We start from the raw sequence: 15326 nt of genomic DNA, 5'->3' as shown, positions 1-15326 counted from the left end.
ACTGATGTAATTAACACCATTCCGGAAGATTTGATTGATTGTCAATTGAATGTAATAAAACTATGACACATCCCCATTGGCTTATTCTGGCACATTTTACAGCAATGAAGTGAATCAAATACATACGGGATATTTTTGGAAATACATACTGCGATTATTTTGATCTGTAAAACAATAAAAATCCTTTTGTGTAACTGCGTCTTTTATGAGAGTGGTAGCATGGGATGAGAGTTGACTGACTTGTTACTTTTGTTCGGGCTAAGTTGAACTTAGCTATTTGCATTTCAGCTTTGATTTATCCGAGCCAAATATCATTTAGACGCTTGGCAAGATACGGAGAAGACGTTTATAGAAGATATCAGTTTGCCGAACACACACACGCACATTTACACAGCCTCATAAATGCACAGAGAGTTGGATGGTTGATGAATTGTTAAGCGAGGGAGAGGAATGAGAAGCGTATTTTTTCTAATGGTTAAATCAGAGGAAATAGGGCCATAGATCAATGTTTAGCATAGCTAGATATGAGCTTCTGAAAACAGTGTTGAACTAAAGCCATTAATCAGGCGGATGGTGCGATTTGATGACAAAGATTAAATGAGCGTAAGAGACACCGGTCAGCTTCACATTACTGCAACTGTCATCAAATACCCGCCGAGCCATTAACGGGTCACGAAGGCCCTAGGCTTCAACAAGAGGATCTCGCCCTGCACACACACAGACATATATACAGTATCAGACACCAGCAGTGCACCACAGGTGTTATTACTGGAACACGCACATACATACTCTTGGTGCACTTGTCCTTTCACTGTGTTTTTAAGAGTGGAGTAAATACAGGATATATTTGTTTTAAATGGGACATATCATGAAAATCTGACTTTTTCATGTGCTATAATTGGGTCCACAGTGCTTCTATCAACATAGAAAATGTGAAAAAGATCAACCCAGTAACTTAGTTTTTGTAAATCATTCACTGCAAGCATGTGGAAAAAATAGGTAAGTGAAATTTGGCTCCCCTTGTGATGTCAGAAGGGGATAATACTGTCCCTTAATCTGCACTATACAACCATGGCACTGCCATTTAATGCAGAGATCAACTCAATTGCATTTAACAGGACACATCCAGAATGGCACATTGTTGCTCACATCTACAAAGTGGCAATTTTAACATGCTATAATAAATTATCTATATGATATTTTGAGCTAGAACTTTACATACGTACTCTGAGGACACCAAAGTTTTATTTGACATCTTAAAAAAATCTTGTGAAATGTCCCCTTTAATCTCTTGAAATCATTTGCTAATTGATGTATTCACAAATAAGGCTTTATTTAAATATACACAACGCTAAGATCGAAGAAATACTGTAAAATGGACTGTTAATGAGAATTCTTACACAGCTCGTTGACTGTTTGATTTTGATTGGCACTCGCAACATTTGCAAGTTTGTTATTGCCAGATAACAACCGCTCAAAACGAATAGCACACGGTAACCCGGATGCTGCAAATCTTTTGTAGAGTTTAATATTACACCAAATTAAATATAAATGTCTTTTTATAACATATATGACATTTATATTTAAATATGATTAAACCAAATAGTGTGTTCATGACATTTTAACGTCTTGTCTTATCTTAAAACCGAATGTAAATGCGTTTTCCTTCCGGAAGTTCTGCATTCGTTAAAAATTAGCTAATAAAATATTTCAAATCAATATTTAATGTTACTTACCTTACTTATGAGGTAAGTATGCGTGTAATAAGTGAGATATTGTACAGGAAGCTGGTAGATATTGTGAAATAAGACCCTTCAATGTGATACAAGATATACTCTTATTGCTGGCTTCTTTGTTAATGCTCTCTTGTTTGTTAAAGTGGCTTTGGATAAAATCATCTGTTAAATGAATAAATGTAAACAGTTAATGTAAAGTAACTAATAAAATATAAACATATATTTACTTGAATATTTTTAATGTGTCAAAATATAGACAATAGACAAACATGTGTTTCTGCACGCACCTTTGCATGGTGACTGCTTATGAAAAACTCCCCTTCATATATTTTAAAGGAACAGTATGTAGTATAGTGGCCAAAACTGGTACTGCAATCACAAAACTTGTGGCTAAAACCGGTACTGCAAGCACACAGCTAGTGGCCAATTCACAAAAAGACAAAATAAACATCAGTTGAGGGCTGCAACTCCACTTTTTAAATGACAATATCCTGACCAGACCACTGTTGTGAGTGATATAAGTATTTGAAATGAAAATGATTTCTTAATGTCTAGTGACATATCAGAGCCATTTAATGATTAATTGATATCAATTTCTTACATACTGTTCCTTTAAATTTTTTACCCACAACACAGAGCCAGAAATAAAACATGGGTTTCTAAAACAACATCTACTGTTCGGAGTTTATTTTAGTCATATGTAATGCAAAACATGAGGTTCCTCACGAAAGTGGACTATGACTATTAGTGGGTATTGAAGTCAAATGTCAGACCATGTTGGATTATGTAATGTTCGAGACACTTGGAAGAATATATGTAGCAGTATATAGTTATGTGATGTGGCCTGAGTTGCTTAGATGGAAACAAGACTTGCTTTCTTCCCAAAACCATAATGGACGCATGAGGACCTGTTAAAAGTGAATGAATTATGCATGATTTGCGTGAACTGTCAGACATAATGTTCTATATATAACCATTTTTGAGGGTTTAGTGACTCAAGCGCTGACGTAATGACACTTTGGAAGTTTCTTTATACATTTGTACATCTGTTCAAAACATTCATTTACTTCAAAAGCATATCATATCAATATCACATATATAAGGTACGTGCCTTGCTTTATCAGGTGATCACACCACAAATACAAAGGCAGGTACAGTAATATAAAAAGTCTATGTGGGTAAAACAGAAAGAATAAATGTACGAGTGAAAAAACAGCTGTGTGGAGAGACAGTAGTGCACCCGAAACACGATCCCTTATGCCAACATGTCGACACGAAGAGTTCCCCGGCAATACGGACATGAGATATATCAGCCAGTAAATCGAAATTTCATCTGTAGCAGAGCTATATTACACTTTATGACTGGAAATGAAAATCATCACAGACAAAAATAAATAAGCTTCTGTAATTCATTTACAACATTTCTCATTAACTGGTATTTAGATTGACAGTTTTACAGGACAGTTGAAAAAATATGTAAAACACACATACTATATGTAGGCATTTATACAGTACATGCATACAGTATATACACACACAGTATACATGCCTACATTCAATAACTGCTCTTTGCAGCTGGGCTTGAATTTTAATGTCCACTGATAATAAACCAGTAATGTGAGGTGTATGTGTGTAAGATTTGGAGGGGGGGGGGGGCTGTCACCTGTTAGTCCGATTGAGCAAGCCTATCATTCCTCTGTTCTAAAATAAAAAGTACTTGACAACAACCTTCTCTCTCTCTGTGCATATGTTGTGTGTCTGTCACCTTTAGTCCATGACAGGTGTTTTATTGGTTATGAAGACTAACCACAGTGCAAAATGCACGCTGTGGGTTAAACCAGTCCATGACCTAATCCTATCAATAGCACCACTAGTATTTAAACTAGATTTTTTATTAAAATTCGTATTTCAGTATTTTTTAAAAATTGTAAAATCAATTTCAAATTTCCCTAATATTTGTAAATATTATCAGTTAAAATTTTTAGAAACTCTTTGTTAAACTGAAGATAAACACACGCGCGCACACACACACACACATACTGAAACCTAACCTTATAACAAGTGCATGAAGACGATCGGTGTAATTTCACACTTGTTTATGGTTTTCACATAAACAGCAAAATGTTGCTGACATGTTTGATCCCTATAGAGGACGAATGCATTTTTACTTTTAGCTTTCGAACATTTCTTTTTCCATAATTAATTTATACGTTTAAACTTCAAGGCTGTCAAAAGCACATCTATATTGTCTTACTGTAAATGAATGTGCATGAATGTGTTTTGCTTGCGCGTGTGCACCTCTCTTGGAGCCCCCGGTGCTATTTTTCATTTGTTAGGCATTCAAAACCTTTGCCTGACCCCTAGAGAACTCATCCAACCTTGTGATGCTAAAAAACACACATGCATAAACACAAAAACTCCTCCGTTATCCTTTACCGTGTGGATATATTTTATTTGGCTCAAATGTCTTTTGAATTCTCAGGCCAACAAGACTCAAACGGAGAAAGTGTCTGAACAGCCCATCGATTAAAAAGCAAGTATTTAAATTTGCAAGTGCAAGTGAAATCTTTACACAGTATCAATAATATTCAAACTCTCCATATTCGTGAAGAAATACAAGCATACGGACATCTAACGTGTCTGCAAGAAAATCTACAAAAGTGATTTTTACAGTTTTGGATCGTGTAGAGCTGAAATCAGCATGTATCTCATGTAATCCTTTCGAAGAATTTAAATGGCTGTATTTATAAAGTGTGAAAATTATCATCTTGGATCAGATTTCCTCCCACCCCGTCTGTTCCAAGACACCAGACGTGAGCGCTGATCCAGCAAAAGCCCTTCAACTTGGAGAGAATTTGTAAACACTAGCCCACATTTCCTTATTGCTACCCTAATCCAGTTTCAGATTAAACCACATTAACAGCTGTAGATGCTGGTTGGATGTATTTGAGGTCAAAACCTCAAAAAGTAAAATGTCTGTCAAACATTGCAGTATAGCTGAGTGTCAGCTAGCAAGCTCTGTAGTTAAAATCACTTACAGTACTCTGTAACATGTATCAATTGATTTTAAACCTGTTTTTCCCTTTGTGACATCATTTCCTGTTTCTCTTTTAACTCTACTCTCCTGGCACTTGTTTAAGTGCAAAACTATACTTGATTGTCTAGCAGTTTAGTACAGGGGTCTCATTGAACTATGATGAGATCTTATGGCTGTTGTCCTGTTTGTGCCTTGAAACCATGTGTGCTTGTGTGTAAGTGTGGGTGTGTAAAGCATTTTCTGGATTATTACATAAATCTTCAGGCACCCTGATGTCCATTAATGGTCTTTTCCGTACCTTTTCCGAGTTCATCATAATGACTATTTAAAACATCCTCAATGTGATCTTTGGCATACATAATGTGATATTTACACAATACATCAGTTTTTGGTTTAATATCTCAGTTTTGCCCTTAATGGCATTCTGTCATTTTTTCTTTGTGATATCCTTGTGCGAGGGTGATGAGTGTCCAACAGATTATAAATTATGATATTAACTACTTAAAGGACAAGTACGGTATTTTACACTTAAAGCCCCGTTTTCAGACCGTTCACGATGAAATAGAACAGCCCCGACCGAAACTTCAACGTATGACGCTGGCCCGAGAATTTTTCGGACTCTGTTGTATCAGCCCCCACCTCTACAATGGCTGCACAGGTGGTCTGGAACAATCCTCCCTAAAATGCATTTAACTTTCGTTTACAAAGACGTAAAAACTCACCGAGTGGTCAGGGGTGTTCACCGACATGCCCACACAAAAATCGCTGCAAAAGATGCCTTCCAACAGCTGTTTTAGCATTCGTTGTAAACTTGTGGACCTATTTTTCCAAACGCCTCACACCCGTATATTCTTCCGTTGAGAGCTTGAATAATAGACACTCCAGCCCAGTTGGTGGCAATAATCCGCCTTTTCCAATTGCAGGAATACAAACAAAGTTCCAGGTGTTGGAGTAATACCGTACCTCACAGCACATCTAATACAATTCAATGGAGTTGGACAAAAACTACAATAAAACCTGTTGGAAAGCATCTTTTGGAGCGATTTCTGTGTGAGCACATCAGTGAACACCCCCGACCACCCGGTGAGCCCCACGTCCCTGCAAACGAAAGTCCAATGCATTCCAGGAAGGATTGTTCCTGCGCACCCATACAGCCATAGGTGGGGACTGATACATCAAACACCCGAAAATTCTCGGGCCAGCATCAAACGTCCAAACCTCAGTCAAAACCGCTCCACTTCATCACAAACAATCCGAAAACAGGGCTCCAAGTGCAAAACACCGAACTTGTCCTTTAACAAACTCACAAAAAAAAATCTCAACAGAGTCTTGTCCAATTGCCTATAAAGAGTCTGTTAGCAAGGGGTCATAGTTCAAGCCATGTGTGCCGTTACCTGCGAGGCGGGGCTTGTCAACCCCAAAGTCCGTGAGTCAAAAAGGTTCTGTTGGCTACTACTGAGCATGTGCAGACCATCCACCGTGGATAAAACTTGCCTGTCCGTCAATGTCCCGCTTGGGGAGGAGCCAAGGAATGAACTTTGTGTGGCAGCTGCCTTTTCAGGGCTGGTGGCCAATCGGGGAGAAGTGGAGAAGTTGTAACCATAGAGGCCATATGGACTGTGCAGGCGGAACCCATTATAAGATCCTTGTGTGCTCTGATTGGTGGAAAACGCGTTATGAGTATGGCTGGGCATTAGGTACTGCAGCTGGGAGGTTGTGCTCGGCATGCTGTGGATCTGGATCGGCAGGCCGGATTGCGTGCATGAGAAAGCCTCGCTTTCAGGACCACTCACATAAGTGGAGCTTCTTGTAGAGGAAAACGCGTCTGCTGCAGGATTAGCCAATCGACTGTAGGTTTCTGCGGAAAGAGGCGTGGCGTAGCGATGAAGTGGGTGGCTTGTTCGACTGCAGGCGGAGTAATCGCACACCGGCCCCGCCCCGGAACCAAGGTGGAATGTAGGGGAAGAGCATGAGGATGAGGACAGCAGATGTGCGTGCGCTGAGGACCCGACCACACCAGCTGCACCTGCAAACACACAATGTCAATACATATAATCATTTAACACTGCAACAAATGACTTTCTAACTTAGTATTTTTGTCTTGTTTTCAGTAGAAATATCTAAAAATTCTTAAATAAATATATATTTTCTTGATGAGCAAAATGACCAAAGAAAATAAGTCTAGTTTTTAGAAAAAACTATACAATTTAAGTGAATTTGTGCTTAAAACAAGCTAAAATACCTGCCCCATGGGGTGAGAAAATTTTGCTTGAATTAAGTATTTAAGAAAAAAGAAATCTTATTTCACAATTTTTTTTTCTCATCCCATTGGCAGATATTTTTGCTTGTTTTAAGCACAAATTCACTTAAATTGTATAGATTTTGTCTAAAAACTAGACTTATTTTCTTAGGTCATTTTGCTCATCCAGAAAACACATCTTAATTTAAAAATGTTTAGATATTTCTACTGAAAACAAGACAAAAATACTAAGTAAGAAAGTCATTTTTTGCAGTGAACAAATTATACTACTAACATAAAACCTAAAATGCTCACAGTGTAAAGTTAATTTGAAATCCCAAAATAATTTGTATTCTTTTTATTCACATTTATTTCTTGTTTTCCTTCAAAAACTTGTCCATACATTTTTTTTTTTGCTAAATTTCTGAAACGTTTTCCTTTTTCGACTGATGTCACCAAGCCCTAATCCCCATTAGGACCCTTTTCACCCCTTCTCCCCAATCAACTGGTTCTTTTCTGTTATGCGACATCAAATTTCAGCGATCCAATCATTCACAACTGATAAAATCAAGTACTAGCCTTCGTTTTTCTCATTGAATATCCTGATCCGGGAAGTAAAATGTTGTGAATGACATTGCATGCGCATTGTGAAGTTGACTTCAAGCATATTGTGCATATATTAACCTATAAACAAACAAAACCAAATGCATAAAGGCTGGGAAAACAAACACACAGTACCTTGTTTGGTGATTCCAGGAATGTCCTCAAATGTCAGAGTCCTCAGTGAGGGCCTCCAAAATGCATATGACTCAACCAGAGCCTCTAGTCCCATCCTGCAACACCACATAACACTTTCTGCTCAATATAGTTTATGACCGGTAACACCAATCTATTAAATACGCATTATTCATGCATGCTTAATATACATACAGATCAAAAAAGCCGTTGCAATTTACTAACTCTGCTAGTAAAATCGAAAGTGCTCTCAGTTAGCAGAAAAAACCCGCAGCTGGCTAACCTTTACAATATTGCGTCCAGTACTGGCAGCCATCTTAGCATAAGGCCCTTTCCTTATCAGTACATATTTAGGCAATAGAGCAGGTAATGAAGAACATAAAGTGTGTGTGTGTGATGGCAAGGCTATAATTATTTTCACATAGCTTTATCGCTGGGATCAGACGTAAAGTGCAGGAAGCCACAGTTAAAGCTTTACGAGGAGAGAGAAAGAAATGAGAGGGAGGTATTTTCTTGCTTTTTCTGGAAGTAATGGTGGTGCTCGGTGCGCCTTGTTAGCGTGGACCAAAACCCAACCCCCTCTGCAATACCACTCAGGCGATAATTCACACAAGATGCCTCAACTTGTTTCGGTCCCAGTTTTATCAGCAACACCACTTGAGCTATCAAGTGGCCGAGTTTGTTTAGCAAACTGCTTTAACTTTTCCTGTAACGGCGAGCCGTGGGGCTCCGCCTGAGTGCTACGAGCTTTGCAGAGTGACGGAGATGTGGATGTATGCAGTCTAATGCGATACAGCGGGGTGTTAAAATCGCTCTCGTTTAAAAATAATGAGCAGGGTAAAACCTCCCCGCTGAGTTTTCGAAGCTTTTTCGGCACTGCTTTCATTTCCTGTTTGCACGTTTATTATTTGAAGAGTGTGTTTTCTTGTAAATGAGCATTTTTTTATTCGATTTTAATGGATTCTGCCAATAAAGCGGTATTCCTGAATGGACTGAGGCTGGAATTTATAGTATTTAATAAACGTATAATACGTGCCAAGAGCATTCAGTCAATATCATTATATCATTTTTGACGGAGGTGACGTTTAGCGGCTTTTGCATCTGACCTCTTCATTTATTTTTCTTGTTTTATGTAAAGATGGAGATTATTTTATTGTATTTTTTCATTTTTTGTACATGGAATAATAACTTTTAACACACACATTTTATGTTTATTTTGTCTGGACCTCACTGGAATGTTGGTGATATCTGTTTGGCTAAAAGACGACTTTCACTTTTGGATAAACAATTATCTGATAATATATGGTAATATACACTGAAAAAAATGACTCATTCAATTTACTCAATTTTTTTAAGGTAAGTGGTTGCAATCAATTTATTTAAGCTACATTTAAACAAAAGTTTTTTGTTTTCTTTTGCCTTTCTAATTTTTTTTGTTTAAATGTAGCTTAAATAAATTGATTGCAACCACTTACCTTAATAAAAAAACTTGAGTAAATTGAATGAATCGTTTAAAAAAAACTTTACACTGAGGTCTGAAGGGTCAGAAAAAAGAAATCAAATAAAACATTTTTGTTGCATCTGAAAGCTATATAGCAAATGTGGAGTGTAATTTATGTAGCAAAATAAAATGTAGAATTGATTCAGATTTATTGAATGCATTTGCAAGGCTAAGTAAACATTGATTCATAGTTACAATGAATTTACTGTATTTACCTGTTTCTTCCTGAGTCTCTGAAGCCTTTTGCAAACGGATTCCTGTCAATTTTCAGTCTTGTTATCTGCAAAAGACACATACACAAAACACATTTTCCTTACTGACCCAAAGCCTGTAATGCCAAATTCTCTGACCTTGTCGCAGTGACCCCTATCCACAATGCAATGTGTGGGTTTATTTTATAAGCCTTTTGCGTCTGTGTTTGTGTGTGTTTGATAGAGAAAGCATGTGTGTTGTGTTTTTATAAGCAAGAAAAAAATTAATGAAAGAATTTCTAAAATTAGACGATTATATATTGGTATAAATCAGCAAACAAAAACTTGGAGGGAAAAACTCATAAATTTACATCCCTAAACTTATCTGTCACTTTTCAGTATTCTGTATCAGTATTCAGCACAAGGACCATAATAATATCAAACAATGTGGACAGAACTTTTTATATAACTTTGCTTTATATAAGTAAACTGTTATACTTTAAAAAATAAAGGCCTTAGGCAAGATCGTCCTCCAGGCTAATAAAAACCACCATTGCAATTCATCCATCGCCTCTGAACTATAAGCACAGGAATGTCAATAAATATCCCTAAATAAACACATATGTAACTAATTTCTTTATAAATAAATTGCTCTTTATGGGGTGCTGCATAGTCTGTCCTTCTCTTATAGGCTTTGATCTATGAGCGCAAGAGCCCTCAAAACCCAGCTGCCTCGGGCAATTTGTTTAATTATTTCAATAATATATCATCTAAATCAATCAAAAGAATAATACAATCTAAACTTAGTGGTGTGGCCTAATAATAAAAGTTCAGCAAGTTTCTTATACTGTACATAAAAATGTCGCAATACAACAGCTCAACTTTAGACACATTTTCTATAAGCGGCCGAATCTCAGATAAAGTCTCTTGTAAGGTTTTCTTCTCATAGTTAGTAAGGATGGTACTTAAGGCCAGAGCAAATTATTTCATTATTTTGTAACACGTTAACAAGGCAAATGGCTTCAATAGTGCATTAAGTTTACTTTTCAATTATACAGTACCATATAACGCAATAATTTTCGAACTTTGTTGAAATAACTTGTTTTATATTCTCTCTGGAGCAGTTATACAGCCAACATTAGCTTAAGCCCATCAAAGACCAGCGGAGCCCTGCACACTTTGCGAAACCAAATGAATATTTTTTCTCTTGTGGGAGATACACTGTGGTTTAGAAAAAATTCAAGCTACAATAATACAACTCAATAAAGAGTGAAAAAGCACCAAGACCTATAATTATTTCTTTATTTAATTTCTTGAGGCAATCTGACCCTTGCTTGCAGCTATTATAATTACCAAACCATAACCATATACTGGACTCTTATGAGGGGATATGCTGCATTGGAAGTTACCTGTTGATTTTGGTAAGCGGTCACAGTCGTGAAGACAGTTTCAGGAAAAGAGAACGATTTGACACCATCCCCGGTGGGAACCGCCTTAACGGGCGAGAGTTCTTCACCGCACTCCTTACGGATGACGTGGACGCGGGGCTGGTACTTGTGCATGGAGTGCAGAATGATCTGGAAAGCATTATATCGCGCATCCGTGTTTAGAGTGGGAAACGGAGGAATTACCAAAGCAGTTTTCTACCTCAATAAAAACACACATGCCTCCATTTTCAAAGGCCAAACAGCCCTTAAACTGACTCGCCCTGGTGATGCTTTCTATTGAGTTTGTTTACTACCCTCAAAATTACTACATGTTTGGGCCTTTAAAATTATACAGCAAAACAAAATGGACGCCGAGTGACAATGGCTTGCAGGTGTGTATGAAAAGAGATGTCTAATTAGAACATTTATTTCAGTATCACAGAGGGAAATTATGATGGTCTGCTAACTAACTGATGGAGTTTGCATGCAACAGATCCTCTCAAATGTATAAAAATAGCATAGTCATTTTTTTATGAATTTATAAAAAAGGTTTTCTTACATGGCCTTGGTCGTCCAGCTCGTTATTGGTCAGTTTGAGCTTGTCAAAGCTGATAACCTGGCGCATCCAGGTCTCACCGGAAGCTGGGGAATCAGGATGAATGTAGACCCGCGGTGGCACGGGAGAGTCGGCGTTTCCCGCAACCATCCACTTTGAACTGTGGTAGACGTACCTTTAAAGGCACGCAAAAATAAACTTTAGCGTCAGCGTCTCTACAAATGTGCAGATACACAGAGGAGTCCGAGACAAACCAACACGCTATGAATTTGTTTTGAGTGCAGTTGTCGCATGCATGACCTTTAGGTCCACGGGGTCAAGCGCCCAAAAGGGCACCGCAAAAGGCTGAAGTGAACATGTCAACAAAGTCTTCAAGTGCCATTTGTGGAGATGGTTAGTTCAAAATGTTCATTATTATGTTCACGTTTTAGGGCACATTTAGACCGTTTCGATCATCTGTTCGCAAATATAATATACTTACAGGCCCTGTTGGGAATATAAATGTGAGAATAAATTGCTCACCTATACCGTTTGTTGTCAACGGGAACAATATCCATAGCGATGTAATACTGTTGATGAGGATCTAGTCCCGTAATCTTAACCCGCATTGCTGGAAACATCCGCCTGAAATATAATAAAAATGTATATTAATATTTATTTAATACAAAATCAAACAGCAGCTTCTAACATATTTAATGTATGTTTATGTATACGTATCGCCAATGTAGCCTTTTTTTTCTTGGTTGTGACATGCCTATGGTATTGTTTTAATTCCTTCGCATTCATTTAATTCTTAAAATTCATGATTCGAACTCACAAAATAAAAAAAAGCTTTAGTAATTTATTTAACTATTTTTATCAGGGAGACAAACTTCAGTTCTTAAATTTCTTTAAATTCGTAAAATGGCGTTTGTGTTGTATTTCCGCAGGTTTTTTTATTTAAAAATAATTAATAGATCCTGCTATGAAAAGCAGTGTTTTAGAAATAAAAATTTATTTTACAACACAACATATTTTAATGTAAACGTTATAGTAGCATAACATCCAAACCTTATGATTAACAAAATAATGTGTTATAAATAATGCTTTAATGCTGTATAGCGTCTGTTTTTGTGATGCACCTGCCGGCTTTGGTGATGATCATTTCTGTTCCGATCTCGTGGAATCGCTTCCATAAGTCGGAGCCCTGCAGGTCCACGCGCATCTCTTCCCCGAAGCTCGTGCTTGATTGCCCGTGGACCTGTGAGCCCTGCGATGCGGGCTGTGGGCTATCCAGCAAGACGTCTTCAGACTCCGCTAAGAAGGACAGCATACGGTTAGCTTACATAAAACAATATAAAGCTTATGACTGCAATATCCTATAACTGTCTGAATAGCAGTATTGGGACCAAACTATTGTCAATGCAATACTAAGAAAAATATAAATACATGGCGTATAAAAACTACTGATTAATGTAGGCCTATGCCTATAAGCAATAGGTCAGTAGACACATTTATTTAAAGGCTGCTGTTGAAATGTAAATAAAACGCTAATGCCTCTATAAATAGCTTTAAAAACATATTTTAATAAATATTTTGAGTGTTATGATTGATGGCTTTATTTTCGCTAATTGTGAATCGTGCTTTTAGCTTATCAAACGATTGGAAACCAGTTATTAAACGAGTTGAAATGTATATTTATCTAAGATAGGTAGGCTACACAAGGAGGTTAGTGGAAGAGCTTTATAAGAAGCATCAAAAATAATTTTTTATTTAGTACATTTTATTCCAGATGCAAATTTTTTTGCATCTAAAGTTACGCTTTCGTAATGGCTATGTAATATGAGTGTTTATGATTGTGGCCAAACTCATAAACACAGAATAGATTAGTCACTCGCTTAGTGCCCATATTTATGAGACTCATAACCGTGATATTTTGTGTTTCACTGTATCACTCATTTTTGTCGTTGACAGTGCTTTACAGAGCACTAAATTACTAAATAACGAGGTAATTTTATTGAATAATGTATTGACATTTTACAACATTTATTTACATGAAATCATTTTCTTTGAGAGATGCATTTTATTTCGGTATTTATAATGTATTATGCTTATAAACAGCATTGGTTAGTAGGGAAACAATGAATAACAGTCCGCATTTTACGCATGTCCAACTTCCCTTATTGGACAATGTTACTCCCCCACCTCGAGCATTCTTCCCTATATTACGTTATTGTTTGTGCTTGTAAGTGTCAGAATCGCAAGAACTTTACATTTTTATACTCTGTGCATTCGGCAGATGCTTTTATCCAGGCATTGCAGCATTATCAGAATGCTATCCCGTGCTCGAACCCATGACATTTGCGATGCTAGCGCAAAAATTTTTACCATGAGCTACAGGAACAAAAGTAGGCTACTTACGGGATTCGTCGCTTGGGCAATCTATATCGCAACTCCTGGAGCAAGTTCTCCCAACACCGGCTTGCGTACTTTCTGTCAGGTTCAACACTTCGTTTTCTTCTTCAAAACAGTTTTCGTTGTCGTCCTCCAACTTTCTTCTTTTCTCCGTGCCAATGAGCGCTTCCACCGAGAATGCGTGCGCCTTGAGGCTCATCGTACACGGGGACCGTCGTTTCTCAGCCATGGTTGCAAACCGAGGAGACAGATTGTCCGAGATGTTTTGCGCGGTGAGAGAGAGAGAGAAGTTCACCAGAAGTGCATTTGCAACAGCACTTAATCTAGCATTCCTTAAGTCTGTATAGTCCGCTTCAGGAGCTAATTAGCACAGGCCAAGTGACATTAAAAAACATGCCGGGCCAAAGACCCTGAAAATTAAGCGACAGGCTATTTGAAACAGTCTCATCGGTCTGTCAACGCGCACGGACACCGAGGCAGTGGCAAGGATTCGTTAAAGTGCCAATAACCATGACTGGGAGGGGCGGGGCTTCCACACGCCAATCATAGGCGATTTCGACCAATAGGCGTGCAGGGTTTCATCCCCTAGTGGAGAGCGTTCCGCCCATATGTGGTAAAGCGCCCTGGCTGAATGAAAATATCGAGCTCACTGAACTCCAGTCATGCTCGCGGCATTGCGATCATTTTCACACCGCGGCTGCACATGCTCCACATGCTTCCGCATTACCTCCCCACTAGCCTCGTGAGCCAATCATGTAGAATTAGTACCAAATCTACGCCTGTATCCGCGCGAGGCTGGAGTTATTCAACCCAGTAATAAGACTTGTCAAACAAATCTGATGTGAGACTTGTAGTATACAGTTTCTCAATACAAGACCCCAAGAAGCACTGATTTTTACAACAAGACACAATTTCCTGGTACTATAAATCCCCTAAAGAAATACTGTTGCTGTTATATAATGCAATTATTATCGAAATTTTTAAACAATGTATTTGGCACAAAAACAAGTTTCGTCCTAACATTAATTCATTGATATTTAAACCCATGTGATTTTATAGCATGTTGTGGGTGTTATATAAAGCCTTAATCTATTCGCCGTTTGTATAAAATATAATTATTGCACTGCCATTTGGAGAATTCGTGTCTACTTCCACGCACATGTAAGGACACATGGATCAGTCCTATATGTACAGCGTAAGTTGACTTTAATTGTCGGTCAACCAGTAAATAAAATACAAAATAGAGAACAAGCTTAATATTCCATGCTAAACTCCATACAGTCATCATTTAAAAATAATTTACCAAGTAGGCATATTAGTAAATAAAATGTAGTATTTTTTAAAATAAATTCCTAGTACAACTTTAGCATTTTTTTTTCGATTTTTAGACTATTAGTACTATTTGTGCAGAATAGCCTACAACATAGTGGTGCATGGTAAATGTTTGATTTATAGTTAATATTAATATTCAGTTATACAAACATTCAATTGTAGGCTACTATAACTTTCT

General features: G+C 37.6%; 2 protein-coding genes across 5 annotated transcripts in view; one reads left to right on the top strand and one right to left on the bottom strand.

Annotated features, from left to right (window-relative positions):
* LOC129430452 (hormonally up-regulated neu tumor-associated kinase homolog A) overlaps window positions 1–15326 on the top strand; it is a 127071-nt gene that overhangs the window by 70170 nt on the left and 41575 nt on the right. The window lies entirely within an intron of this gene.
* Window positions 5499–14570, bottom strand: tbx18 (T-box transcription factor 18). 2 transcript variants are annotated; one of them, XM_055187655.2, is made up of 8 exons: window positions 13823–14570; window positions 12544–12718; window positions 11945–12046; window positions 11426–11597; window positions 10849–11016; window positions 9464–9528; window positions 7751–7863; window positions 5499–6799 (listed from the first exon to the last, which is right to left on the bottom strand). In XM_055187655.2, exons 1-8 carry the CDS (start codon window positions 14043–14045, stop codon window positions 6147–6149), a joined length of 1671 nt encoding a protein of 556 aa, XP_055043630.2. In that variant the 5' UTR covers window positions 14046–14570; the 3' UTR covers window positions 5499–6146. The 2 variants fall into 2 exon arrangements, with proteins under 2 accessions (XP_055043630.2, XP_055043631.2); XM_055187656.2 differs by having other exon boundaries at window positions 7751–7845; window positions 13823–14560.

This window comes from Misgurnus anguillicaudatus, chromosome 13 (genome assembly GCF_027580225.2).
Source record: "Misgurnus anguillicaudatus chromosome 13, ASM2758022v2, whole genome shotgun sequence".
NCBI lineage: Eukaryota > Metazoa > Chordata > Actinopteri > Cypriniformes > Cobitidae > Misgurnus > Misgurnus anguillicaudatus.
The sequence above is the reverse complement of the archived record's forward strand: the minus strand, read 5'-3'. Positions and strand labels throughout refer to the sequence as shown.

Coding starts and splice junctions, on each gene's coding strand:
- tbx18 (XM_055187655.2), bottom strand. CDS start 14,045: ATGGCTGAGAAACGACGGTCCCCGTGTACGATGAGCCTCAAGGCGCAC. Junction 11,598..11,944: donor GTTGACAACAAACGGTATAG/GTGAGCAATTTA, acceptor GTGCCTTTAAAG/GTACGTCTACCACAGTTCAA. Junction 7,864..9,463: donor AGAGACTCAGGAAGAAACAG/GTAAATACAGTA, acceptor TTGAGCAGAAAG/TGTTATGTGGTGTTGCAGGA.